General features: G+C 34.6%; 1 protein-coding gene and 1 long non-coding RNA gene across 3 annotated transcripts in view; one reads left to right on the forward strand and one right to left on the reverse strand.

Annotated features, from left to right (window-relative positions):
* The window catches only part of LOC125504461, a 4208-nt gene extending 2503 nt beyond the window's left edge, over positions 1 to 1705 (forward strand). Inside the window, exons 2-3 of one of the 2 annotated variants that reach the window (XR_007281506.1) lie at positions 1184 to 1285; positions 1453 to 1705. This is a non-coding gene — a long non-coding RNA (uncharacterized LOC125504461). The remainder of the gene's footprint in view (positions 1 to 1183; positions 1286 to 1452) is intronic. The other variant, XR_007281505.1, reaches the window with a different exon arrangement.
* A 7810-nt stretch (positions 1706 to 9515) lies between these two features.
* LOC109542138 lies at positions 9516 to 10640 on the reverse strand. Its single transcript, XM_019911218.2, has 2 exons — positions 10312 to 10640; positions 9516 to 10252 (listed from the first exon to the last, which is right to left on the reverse strand). The coding sequence occupies exons 1-2, from the start codon at positions 10397 to 10399 to the stop codon at positions 9705 to 9707; spliced, it is 636 nt and encodes a 211-aa protein (XP_019766777.2). The 5' UTR covers positions 10400 to 10640; the 3' UTR covers positions 9516 to 9704.
* Positions 10641 to 13819: the final 3179 nt, after the last annotated feature.

A 13819-nucleotide genomic window follows, 5' to 3' on the forward strand; every position in this document is an offset into this window, starting at 1 on the left:
CTATAAAACACTGGTTTTCTCCTTTGATTAAAAAGTGGCAAATTTCTTCTTTTCCCGGAAATGTTGACCAGTTAATACTAATTATTCCAGATGTTTTTCGCATACCAGATCCATCTCTTTTTGCCCTCAAAGCATTTTCTAATGTTTTGTCAGACCAATTCATTAAGTTTCTGCTCCCCAATATGCTTATTTAGATTTTATCTATAAAATGTAAGGAAATCGGCTCCATATTTTTTACGCCCTGCATAGCAACATCTAAATGTAAATGAATCGTATTACTATTATAAAGTACCACGTATTGTACACCTATGAGTGTTGATTTTTAGTAGAAATAAATCTGCACAGTCAGCTTGTCTGCCATTGCTGGTTTCAATAAGGAATGAATAGTTGAATTTAGTATTCTACTCTTGTCGACAGGCATAATAACCAACTTGCATTTTTGCTAAACTATTAGAACGCATATGTGGTAGTTCTGCTTCGCGTTCAATTACATTTCTAATGAAAGTCTCTTCTAATGAAACTCCTAAATGTCTACTGCGCAAAGAACATACGTCTTGGTGCAGAAAAGTATGCATTGGGCACAGCAAATTCCTCACTGTAATCAGCCGAGAAGAATTGAAGATTTTAAATATGTAGGTCTTCTTCAAACTATTACTCGATTCCGAGTTCCTTCCGAAGATGATGGAAAATCAGCCCTAAGCCTTTCAATGGCTTCCATACCTGGTTTTAGTGCCGTTAATCTCAAGTGGTCCTCATTGTTGTTTATGAATTGTGAAATATAGTAGTTCCACTCGTTTATTATGCCGAAGATTTAAAGACTTGAAGAGCACAATTTGAAAACTAACCACAAATGCGGCGGTATAACGTATTTTCTAGCAGGTTTCCTAATGCTTATTTTGCAACGTTTGGCCATATAAATAGTTTGTCAAATGAACATAAAAGGACTTTAAAATATTGGTGTCGGTAGTTCTTGAAAAGTTCCCTTGGCGTTCATCCATGCGGTTGTCTTATTGCTGTACTCTATACCTACATTATTATTCTGTTATCTTTAAGAGGTAATTAATCAGATTTTTTAAATGGAGCCTGATTGTGCATGGGTGTGCATCACACTTTTTTGTTATTATTTTTTTTGACTGCAAATGCGAAAGCCTCCGTGGGTACTTGTAATATGTGGTCTTAATAGATGGGCGGGTTGCGGGCGCTAAGTGATCATCTGTTACAATCATTTTGAAGCACCGCCCGCCGCTGATGATGATGATGACGTGCTTTGTTTCAATTCACAAAGGTACGGAAAAAATTAGAGCAAGAACCGACACTTAGAAGATGAGTGCTTGTAATTAGCGCTCTTACAGCTTCAATGCTTTATTAAAATGCTTACATTTACTCATAGAATGTTTCGATTCTTCTAAATATCTGCACAAATAAATCTACAATACACGATTTGTTTTGTAGGCAATATGGGTACAATATAAATGGCGTTGGACGATGTTTTACCTAATTTATTTATCGAAGCTGGCAAAAACTGATGAGTTAGCTATCGGCGAGCCAAAATCGACTTTAGAATTTTCCAACAAAAGGCAGTTGTGGCCGAAAAAGGCATTGAAACACTTACTCATGTCTCAATGCCGAGAAAAACATGAGCACGTGCCCATATACACAAAGATTTGGCAAGGATCTCTATGAATAAAACATTTGTCGAATTAAAGACGATCTTGTTTTTATCCTTTTCCGATCCACGTGCTATTGCGGTCCCCATTTGTGCCCAACAAGATCGTTCTAATAAAAACATGCCCAATTTTGAGCAGTTGCTTTACATTTCTTTACAATGCCATAGTTATTTTTATTTAGGAATTCTGCTAAGCAGCCTGCCTGCTCTGAATTACTTTCATAAATTACGTTAATGCGACTTAAAAGTTATAGAACAAGGCTGAAGCTTACAGTTCAAACTAGGAACAACGCTCAAAATTCAAAAAAGTTCTTCTCTTTGAAACGTAACTTCCCTTTCTGCTAACTGCTAAATGAACAGGTCAATTTCTAGATTTTTCGGGCTTTTAGGCCGATTTTTTTTATTTTTTTCAAACTCACGAGTTTGCTGCATCTTCAAAAATGTTTTCGCTACAAAGCTTGCGCTCCTGAATGCTCCATCACAGCATATTTTTTGATAGAAAAGTAATTTTTCGCACCGACGCTGTGCTTAAATTTACCTTTAAGAATTTTTAGTTGAAAATAAAACGTGACTTCAAAATGTAGAGTTACAAGTCTTCTAATCATTAGCTTTGTAAGTTCAAATGGTATGCAAAGAAAATTGAAATCCATATTTGGAAATAGCAGGATGATTAATGTGTTTAAAAGGAAAAAGACCGTGTATGAAGACTAAAATTAGTTGGAGCAAAAAGTGGCTTAGACAAAAGGAAAAATAAAATCCATATTTAAAAATAGTAAGATGATTAATTATGCGTTTGAAAAGGAAAATGCCGCGTCCACAGACTGAAATTAGTTAGAGCAAAAAGTGTTTTTAATGTTTTGTGTTTAAGCAGCAGAATTAATAATCAGTTATTAATCGGTAAAACAAATCGAACAAAAGAGCCCTTTACTGTAATTGCAAATTTGTCTTAGTTTAACGCATTTTAACGGCTCAACAAAACAGACGTTAGTTACACGGGCAAATTGCGACCAATTTTGGACGTGGATAAATTCTGAATGCTGAGAGCGATTTTATTTCAATTCTGGTCGGTTAGTGTCTGTTTTTGCATCTAATTATTGCTGCAGATGAAGTTTCTATAGGGTGGCTGGAAAAACGATTTTGATTTTGTCTACCATCTTGTTCATTTACAGCCTTGCAAAAACCTTGTTAATCTTTTTTCTCTTAAACCGATTCTCAAAATCTAAGACTTACCTGAATGACCAAAATATGTGAAAGTAAACTTTCAGAAAACTTCCGGAATCACGTATTTCGGGAGCCATTCTGATTTGGGTAATTTTTCATGCAACCCTGTAAATCAAATTTTTGGCTTAAATTATCTATGAAGTTTCAGCTTCAACATGAGATCAATGTTGTGAAAATCTAACCACGGGCAGAAAAGTTGTCGCTGCAAGGCCAAAAAGTAGATTTTTGAGGCTACTCTGTAAAAATTCAAAAACCGTTTCTAGCTATGTGGTTTATCTTTATATTTTTGCTTATTGAGAACCAAAAAATCTGTTTATGTCCATCTAGGAGCATGCCGAAGATTTCGCATTTTTGCATTTATTCATTTGCCACTCTGAGTGATTTATCTGAGTTGATTAATTTTTACCACAACATGGACTAAGAGAACACCAATGTTGCTAAATAATGCTTCAAGCAGAAACCAAATCGCTCAAAGCAATCAGAAGTTATCTAGTTCCAAAGTAAGGGCAAATTTGACTGTTTTACGTTCATTTTGTTGAGCAGTTTATATTTCTTCGTGGGTCCTTGCTAATGTAACAAAGTTGTACATGTACATTGTACATTAAAATCGGTTGAATATTATTAAGAAAATTAAAATAGAATTCAAGTCGGTAAATACTTATAATAATAAACCGAGATCAGTATATCTGATTGCGCATTGCTACTTCAGCTAAGCAAAAGACTTAAAACAAAGTATTATTATAATAAATAATAACTTGGCTTGCAAATATTTTAAGTGCCTTTGGAATAACCCACGATTTTCTCCAATTTCTCCTCTTGATAAAGCAGTTAGTAATCATGCAAATGTAAAGGAAAGTTGCCCGATTTCTATCGGCATATGATACTTAAAAGTGACTTCTCTTCGTTTCGAATTGGAGTTGGGGTTTAGCTGAGAACGCGGCACTGTTTATTAGAGTTTTTTGAACTATAGACCACGGGAATCCCTATATTGGTCATGAACTGGTCATAATCAAGTTTCCTTTAAGATTCCCATTATAATGATGAAATAGAGAAAATGAAGAAACGTGCAGAAAATACGTCGAATCTTATATTCACGGTGTTTTTTGCTAATGCAGCGCAACAATTATAAGGCCAGATGGTTCTACTGAATAGGCAGACAACAAAGAAGGAAAACATTTTTATTAAACGTCTTATTAAAATATTCTTTTCAGTTTCGTAGCGGCCAGTTTTCCTTTTCGGGACGCATTGCCGGAAAAAAATAACGCGGCCGACAACCTGCACATTTTACTCTTATTTTCTTCGGGAACAGATGTGGATCAAGTTATTTAAGCTCGTCATGTAAAATTTATACATCGCTGTTACATTTTATAAGGAGATGCTCTGGATTATTATATCCGTATACATATGGTTGCCGCTTTATATTTAGTACGCGTACGATTACAGAATCGAAAATGGGCACTTAATTATCCTCTTTGTAATAAATAAGGCGACACCAGCAATGGAAAATTTGTTTCTTATGTCTCAATATTTATGTGGCTGATTGCTCCCAAGCAAAGTTCGATTATCCTGCCTGCAATTTGCTGGATTTTTTTTGCTTTATTGGCATACCGTTTTCTTTTGTACCATTTTTGTTCAAAACGTGTGGCTCAAATCCAGATTCACTTGGATGCTATCACATTGCAATTGACATTATCGCCATACATGAACTAGAATGCACAACAGTTGCATGGAAAATTAACCCACATATATTCTCCGGTAACCGGCAAGAATAACATCGCAAAATCGTGAGACGGTTACAAAACCAGCTAGAGCTCCGTATAGAACCAAATTTGGATGGCATCGCTCCCAAAAACGGTTTTGGTCTTGCGTTTGCAAAAAGTTCGAGAGCCCGACCGAGATTTTAACTGCCCGTTGTCAAAAATAATGACCGAATTTTATTACAACGAAGGGTAGTAAAAAGTCGAATAAAAGGTAATTTTTGCGTACCAAAACTTAATTTATTGGCGAAGTAAATTTGCTGTTAAAATACATCCCAAATTCGAACGTGCAGAATGCAGAGTGATGTATTTATATATTTCGAGGAATTCGAGCTACTTTGATGATTCAGGAAGTCAATACTTGTCCGAGAGTTATATTGCGAAAGATCGGATTCCTCACAAATTTATTCAACAGGAATTCGCTAGATAATATTTCCCTCATTGTATTGTTCTTATGCAGTAAAAGTCTCTAAACTGTTCTATCGTGAGTGTTTTTAAGCCTGTTCCACGTGCTGCGTTCAGCTTAGTGTCTTTTTCTAAATTAAATAAAAATCACGCATATTCTTACGAATGAAAAGTTATAATAACACATTCATCTATATGTTTAAAACCAGCACTAAGTGTGATAGAAACATGTAAAGATTTAGACATGTGCTAATCTCAGGCACCCCCATAACCTTTGAGGCTTTGAACCTATCTGCTCTCATCAGCTGCTGGGTTGGCTCAACATTTGTCGGCTCTGCTGATGCCAAACGTTCCGTTGGTTTTCAACCAACCAATTGGAAAAATGGAATGAATATAAATAAATAAAAAGATCAGACGGAAACAATTGCGATCCCCGGAAAAAATGCTCATCTGAAAGAAGAACTACATTCTCTTTGGGGCTATGCAGTGTTTTCTCAAGTTTAAAATTTTTTTTCAAGACAATATGCGACGAAAAATCGTTTTTTGTTACTTTTCACACAATTATAACAATAAGAGCGGAATATTAACCGAAATACATCTAGCAAGCAATGCACTTTGCAGCAAAATTGCATTCTAAAATAAGTACGAAAACGAAGCGTTGCAGGCTAAAAACTCCAAAAAACTTTTCTTTTTCAAATCAAAAATATAATTGAAAAATAATTTTGTATTATGAAAAACGATTAGCGTAATCATTATTCCCACGCAACTGGCTTCATTTTTCGTCAGAATTAAACGTGTACCTTCACTAGAATATTATTGCCTAGAAATTTTAGAGCTGATATTTCTCCATTAGCCAAATCATTTTTAATTCTATTTATCTGCAGTTTTTTTGCGTTCTTGTTATTTCACGTTTCTTCGAAAAAGTTGCAGTTATTCCTGTACCGGTTCTTCTAAGGCAGTTCAAATTATGTCAGCTTTCTGTTGTTCTTTAAATTGTTCTTCTTGTATGCTGCAAAAGCGCAGCTTCCTATACCTATAATTCTACCAAAAATAATTCACTAGAAAATATGTTAGAGCACGAGCTTTCAAGCAGCAAAACTGATTGATGTAAGAAAAAAAAACGATTAAATCGCGCAAATTAGTCAAACATACTATTTTTTCACCATGCTAAAGACGTTTTTTTTAACCCTGACCGATATTTTCTCTACGAAAAAAAATACACAGGCAATTTGCTAATGGCACAAAGTTTGTAAACAACTTTCCTGCGCTGTTCTAATTAGCTCACATGTCAATCACAGAATCCTCGTTGTGGTCGATTTGCATAGAGAAAGTCAGACGTTTCTAATTTGCCAACATTCCTTGGATCCTTTTCTTGGCCATTAACCTGTAAAAAATTATGAATGACTTTTTTTAGCTTTCACTACGCAGTTGCTCGTTTTAATCCACTTAGCATGATGAGTTTCACTTTCGTTCAAGAAACAGAAGTAAACATTTCATTTCGCTTTCTACTAGACGTAAAATACGCATCAGTGTCGTTAGAGAGCAAGTTTGCCGCCTCTAATGATCTTGTTTAATAAAATGCATCGCTTTCGTAACTGAATCAAACGCGTTGAGTCCAAATACAACTAAAGGTCGAATATCTTTCGAGCATCCTCTAAGGTGGTAAGAGGTTATCACCTCTGGTTGGGCTAATTGCACTGTTCGGTGATGGAGTTTAGAATGTCGGCCTCAACTTCTATTAAATTTTGATTATAGGGAGAGACGCGTCCTTAAACAAAGAGTTTAGAGTCGATAGCCTCCGAGTCCATCTATTGTTGAGATGACCCATTTCAGTTAACTTTATGGGACTATTTTACAGGGTGGACCAGTGCTTTTATGAACATGATCTTCGTTACTGGACTTCATTATCGAATCGAGTATTCCCTTTCTGACTTTTCATCATTTTCAGCTTACCCTTTGGTCGTTGTTAAATTTTTTCGTCATTCAAATATTGAGCAAGTTAACTCAATTTCCTTGCTTCTAGTGCGCTTCTTTGGTTGGCTACAATTCAGAAAAACAGGCAGCTAGAGCCCTTTTGGCATTGATTTCCGCTTTACCGTTTAATCTGTTTTTCGTGCTGGTTTCTCTCCTTCAAGCATTCCCCCTGTACATTGAAGCTAGTTGGGTCAGATGAGTGAAAAAACCAAGAAACCTTGGCCTGTTTTCTGGAGGCCATTGGCCCGCATATATTCAAAAGAACTGGAGATGCTCGGCAATATGGGCGTTATATGTTACATTATTACATGGGTAACATACAGGGTATAAGAACGAACTGGAAATTATTTTTTGTTACCATTCTTAATTAAATCTTAATTAAATCCGAGTGCTGGAGCCAATTAAAACAATACAAGATTTAGCAGCTAATCCTGCACATTCTATTGAAGTAACTAACACATTATGACAAATTAATATTGCCCTCATTTGGAATCGTCTCATTTTTCTCCATATAATGATGTTCTTACTAGTTAATCTACTAATAATTTTCTATTCTAATAATCTAATTTTTTGCAAAATTAGTTTATGAGCGCTCATTTTTCTCAATCCAATAAATGCAAAAATATTAAAATCATAATATTAGTGAATCGCTTTAATTATTGCCCTTTGCACAGCCTGATTAATTTCTATAACGATTGGTAAATTAATTTACCAGCAGAAGCTAGAGCATAATTATAGATTTCCTGCAGGCAAACAGAACAAACTATTGAACTATTAGGCTTGGGTACATTAAGAAAACAACCTCCAATAATTTACCACTGTGTAGGTTCCTAACATTGAACCTGACTAGCAACTAATAACGCTTATGCCAGGTAGGATAGTTAGATCAGGTCATAATAATAAAGAACACGTACGGTCCGAACTGTGTATAGTAAATTTGAAATGCCTTGTCCGAGGCTCTAATTTGTTTTTTATAGCGTGTAATGCAGTTTGGAAAAATTTGATTAAGATTAAGATTAAGGACTTGAGGTTTGTCTTCCTACATGCAGGAATATCTTCAGCAATGTCTTTTATTAACCTTTAACGTTGGAATTGTTTATCAACATGATTTGATTACCAGCCGGCCAAGTTCGTCATTTTATAGAAATAGCTACCAAATTATGCTTCAATTAACCATGCAATTTAACCACAATTTGCCTTTGATTTAATTTATTAAAACGTATACACAGAAAAAGAAAAACACGCGCCTTATCTCGATAATGGGAAATGATTATGGCTTATAAGCAAAGTTGCCAATTAAATCATACTTATAAAATACATAATAAAAATTTCAGATTTGAATAATGCATTATTAACTTTCGTCATTTTTAAAATTCACGCTACTTATGTGATATTTGAGTTGGTGGATACATGAACTTAATATATAGATATCCTTATAGGAACATTTTAATCCCTTAAATGACCTCAATCAAGTCATGCTTCAAGTTCAATTGAAAAATATAAAGCAATTTACCTGAGCATAAAATGTGGGTATGTGATGGGACTTGACATACCTACATGTATGTGAAGGGTGAATGGGAGATTTTTCACGTAAATCTACGTTAATAACAAAGCTTCATTCATTAGATATTTTAACCCTTATTGGGTGCTCCTAAAAGTGGAGAACTTTCGACAATTTATTAGCAGCAGTTTATGGTTTTATGAAGGTTTATCTTCGGTTTCCCTTGTTGGATTCTTTTGTGTGCTGATTTATCGTATTCACCGAATTTTAGAGTGGTGATGCCAAAATATCAATTGCTCTGTTCGCAACATATTTACTGTTGTCCCATTTCTTCAGCCTGATTCTCTTGGCCCGTAGGATGATTGGTCTGCATGAGAACTCAAAGAATCCTTTAAAGTAGTCTTCACTTGCAAATTAAACAAAGAAACATATATTTTGGAGTATATAACTTGATCAAAAGCAAACATTTGTTTTTCTTTGGTAAACCGGAAGATTTTTTATTTCTACTTCAAATTCCATCTTCACCCAAATTCAAACAGCCATAAATCGGAGTTAATCTAAGCTGTTTGCTTTCGTGCATAACGAGCCACAATCCTCTCCTCTATTATCAACTTATTTACCTGCTCGTTGTATGTAAATTAAAATCTCTTGATGGAAAGGAAAAGTTATTACAAATTCTTAAAATTCTTTTGAATTCTACTCGCCAATATAGCGATACGCATAAAAACCATTTAATTGAATGTTAGCACGTATTCGTGCTACATAAATTACGAAATTATAAGAACTTATAGCACTTCATGTCATCATGAGATGTTATCTGTGTCCTTATAACGAGTTAAATGATTATTAATTTTTTCAATAATATACGCTGCCGATTCATGCAAAAAAATATTTGAACGCATATTACCTGAGCTTTTGCAGGTTTCATTAGTCGACAGGTTTGCAGCCGACCACGTACATTTCCCTTTCCGTAATTACTAAGGATACGAAATTCAACTCGTTTAGTTTTAATTAAAACTGTTTAGGGCCTGTAAAAGCGCCTCTTTTTTCCACAGCGCGTATCTAATTTGTCACAGCTAAGCTTTATAATTAAATAATGCATAATTTAACTCCTTCTACCAAGGCTTATTTATTTTGTTTCGTGAAATCAATATTTTGATCTACGTTTTCTGCTTTTAAATCAAAAAGTGAATGGAAAATTGTCGCGCAAAATTAACAATGCAGGATTCATTCTAGTCAAGCAATTTCCTTGACCCCACTGTGACATAATATCGGCCTCACTGTTATAAATACCTGGATAAAAGGCCTTAATGTTATTTAATTTCAGTTTGAGCTTCTGGAAAGTTTCCAGAGATTGTTTGGGCAAGACCACTGGTTTTCCGCTTTTCCGGGTTCTGTTCTGCTCTTGAAGCATTTCCCGGCGGAAATATTCGGACTGTTTGTTGTAGAAACGCATCTTTTGAAACGCGTTATTGATCAAAAATATGTCCTTTTCCCTACACTGGCAGAACTTGCACATTTTGCAACCTCCATGGCACAACAGGCATTTCCGGAGGAAATTGCCATTTCTTCCGATTTCTTTGGTCATTTGGTCATTCAACTCGAAAACATTACGAATGTCGACCTCTTCAACAAAATTGTCCAGCAGGAATTTTATGGCTGATATTTCTTCTTTAGTGCTGCTTTTGGCTGCTAGCAGTGGAAATTTTGGTTTTTGTAATTCTGTGCCTGGAAAATTATTTGGAACAATTTTATTTCTTCCAGAAATTTGTCGTCTTGTGAACTACCAGTTTCTTGGTTCACTCTTTCCTGATATCCATCAGCTTCATGCAAATTTTGCAGTTGATTTTCTACAGCTGTTATGTTTTTAATCATTTTTGGCACTGTTTGATTTACTTTTTGTCAATTAGTACATTTGTTCTTACCTGGTGTTTGTATATTGTTGTCGCAATACCGACATTCGCTCGATCATACGGTTAACAGTAATAACAAACATTGACCACTTTTTATATTGCAAAATTAATCTACTAATGGGTGTGTGAGCTTTTCAATATCCCGGCCTAACTGTATCTTGCATTTTTTCACATATTTGACATTGACTTTTAACACTTAAACGATCAAAGAGGTATATTAAAATTTATTAATAAAGAGCATTTTTTTGATAGTAACTATGCACGCGACAGGCTTGTTTATAATTAACATTCGTTCCCATGAGTCGCCTGCAGTGAATATTATTATACCATTTGATATCTATTAACTAATAAGATAATGGACGGTATGATTAAAATAATGATGAAAAATACTCAACGAATTGACAGTCGAAGGACTTTGCAGAACGATTTTATGCAGTGCGTTTTCATACGTTGATCTAGCTTTAGATTAATACTTTATAAAAATACTTTAGTGAAAAGAATTGGCTTGCTGTCTTTGAAATCGTTGATTTCAAGGACTTTTTATTGGACAATTTTGCCTCACTTTTGCCTGTCTTGTAGTTTGTTTTTGAATTGCATGAAACTCAAAATTTAACAGATATGTCCGAAATTGTTGAAATACTTGGTTGATTCCAGTACAAGGTCTACGGTTCTCATGGTTAACTTCATTAAACATCACGGTTCTATCGTAGACAATATGGCTATTTGTTATATTGTATTAAACCTGCAGGTCAAGATTTTTTATACTACTGCCAGTCATTCCTGATTGGAGTTTTCTATTTTGATTTTTTGGTGTATTTTTGTTGTTTTTCTTTGTTTGTTCATTTAATTCTACCGTGTTCTTTTGCGTTGGCGCGAACGAGGTTCATTGAAAAACTTTCAACACTCTGATTTTGGGTTGTTCTGTTATGTCGACTTTAAGCGTTGTATCGTTGAATTTATAAGATTTGCAGGGGTCTTAGGTTTCGTAAAACTTACTTGAAAATTGTTCATTCTGAAACGATTTAATGTTTAATCAATTTTCTAATAGCACTAATAGTCCAGGAGGGTTACAGATTGGCATGCTCTAACATGACGTAACTTATTAAACTAAACTACTGGAATCGCTCGGGAATTTATATACTATACCTACCTATTGAAAATATCGAGGTGAGCCAGCTTCAAAAGGTGTGCTATTTGCATACACCACGAAAAAGTGAAAAAAAATGCAAAAATCTTGTTTTTCTTCAGAAACAATCGCATATAACTCGATAAGTATGCATTTTGCAGAAGAAATGCATACGCATTAATTTCTTCGCTACAAAATGTTCGATAAGATAGAGTTAGTTGGATATTTGAAGATTTGAAATGTTCCCAGCAAAATGCTCGAAAGCGCAACAAAGTTCGTAAAAAACAAGGTAATTTTAAATTATTTATTTAACAATAAAAAAATTACCCAATCACGCCATACATTTAGGGAAAAATACCTACTTGACTGAAATACAATACGAGAGCCGCAAGGCCGATTAAGATCGGACGGACAGTTTTTGCATAATGCAATTATTAATTACCCTACTTGGAAAAAATTTGCTTTTTTTCAATTTTGTGCAAGGCTCAAATTTATGAACATTTTTTGTGCTCGCGCTTTCACCCCTTCTTGGACCCTTAAACTATCATATATAATTGCTAAATTAACCATTTTTCAGTTGTTAATTACTTTTTGAGCGGTTTTGAAAAGTTTGAAAATTTTGGCTTATAAACAAATTAGCGCGTGAAGCCGGACTTGCGAGTGGGAAAAAATCGGAAAGTACGGAAAAAATTGTACTCGGAAAGATGCTTCTTTAAGAAAAAAATAATCCAATTCGGTCTCGTAGATGCTGAGATATTAACTTTATAGTTGGGCAGCGCATGCCGCATAACGGTTAACGACATAACAATAAATGATATATCAGTCGGTAGGTTTTTCCAAGGTATTTTCGTATCTGTTTCAAAAATTGAATTGCACGTGTGAATCACGCACAAAAATTTGTATAAACATTGTATAGTGTATTTGTATAGTGTGCGCTCGGATCCGAAATTCGGAGGGGTGGGAATAGGTGGGAGCTCGGGTCCGAAATTCGCAGGGGTGGGAATTATCGCCATCCCTCTTAATTTCGGCTCCGAACACGCACTGCATAATGTTTATGTAAATTTTTGTGCGTGATGCACACGTGCAAGGTAATTTTTGAAACAGATACGAAAACATCTTGGAAAAATCTATCCATTGGTAAACAATTTATTGTGACACCATTAACCGCTACCCCGCATACCCTGCGCAACTTTCAAAGTTAATGTCTCAACATCTGCTGAACCGAATTTGATATATTTTTTGTAAAGAAACGAGTTTCCGCGTAGTCGTTTTCCATAGTTTCCAACTTGTTCCCACTCACGAGTCCCGCTTCACAGGCTAATTTGTTTATAAGCCAAAATATTCATACTTTTTAAAACCGCTCAAAAAGGTAGTAAAAATTGAAAAATGGTTAATATAGCAATTGTATATGATAGTTTAAGGGTGCAAGAAGGTGTGAAAGAGCGGGTGCAAAAAGATATTCATAACTTTGAGCCTGGCACAAAATTAAAAAAAAGACAATTTTTTCCACGTAGGTTAATTAATAATTGCATTATGCAAAAACTGTCCGTCCGATCTTAATCGGCCTTGCGGCTCTCGTATTGTATTGCACTCAAGTACTTTTCTACAAATGTAGGGCGTGATTGGGTTATTTTTTCCTTCTTAAATAAATAATTTAGAATTACCTTGTTTTTTAGCTACTTTTTTAGCACTTTCGGGTATTTTAAAGCAAACGTTTCAAATCTACAGATATCGCACCAACTTCACCTTGTAGAAAATTTTATAGCGAACAAGTATAGTTAAAACCATATTTGAAAGATTTCGTCATAATTCGCCTGGCCTATAACTTTATTTGCATTTTTCAGTTGCGCTATACACATTTGATGCTTAGTTCTTTTTAAAATTAGTTGCAATAAATTTATTAACTTGAGTTTATTTGTAGATTCATTACTTTGGGACTTTTGATCGGTTTTCCATTTGTATTGATAAAAGTTCATATCTAAACGGTCTAGAATATTATTTGTGTAGTGTTGCTCCAAACGTGTTTTTCCTCGCTGTTTGGTTTAAGAATAATTTTAACGGTTTCTGGCAGAGATTCACATTTTCCCCATATACAAATTTAACATTTTCAAGTTAACAAACACATTCAGCAGCATTTATAAAATCTCTTACATATTAATTGAAAAGTTGTAAAGCAAAATATTTCAAAAGTATTAAATATTTAATAGCATACATTCACGGACACTTTTAAAACTGAAAAAAACTTTTAAAAAAATT

This window comes from Dendroctonus ponderosae, unplaced genomic scaffold (assembly GCF_020466585.1).
Source record: "Dendroctonus ponderosae isolate FM_Combo_2020 unplaced genomic scaffold, Dpon_F_20191213v2 Dpon_F_20191213_5, whole genome shotgun sequence".
NCBI classification, from domain to species: Eukaryota; Metazoa; Arthropoda; class Insecta; order Coleoptera; family Curculionidae; genus Dendroctonus; species Dendroctonus ponderosae.

Bases quoted from the DNA above. Each gene is read 5' to 3' on its own strand.
- LOC109542138 (XM_019911218.2), bottom strand. From the start codon at position 10,399: ATGATTAAAAACATAACAGCTGTAGAAAATCAACTGCAAAATTTGCAT. The intron at 10,253-10,311 runs GTAGTTCACAAG...ATAATTTTCCAG, and splicing joins AAGAGTGAACCAAGAAACTG to GCACAGAATTACAAAAACCA.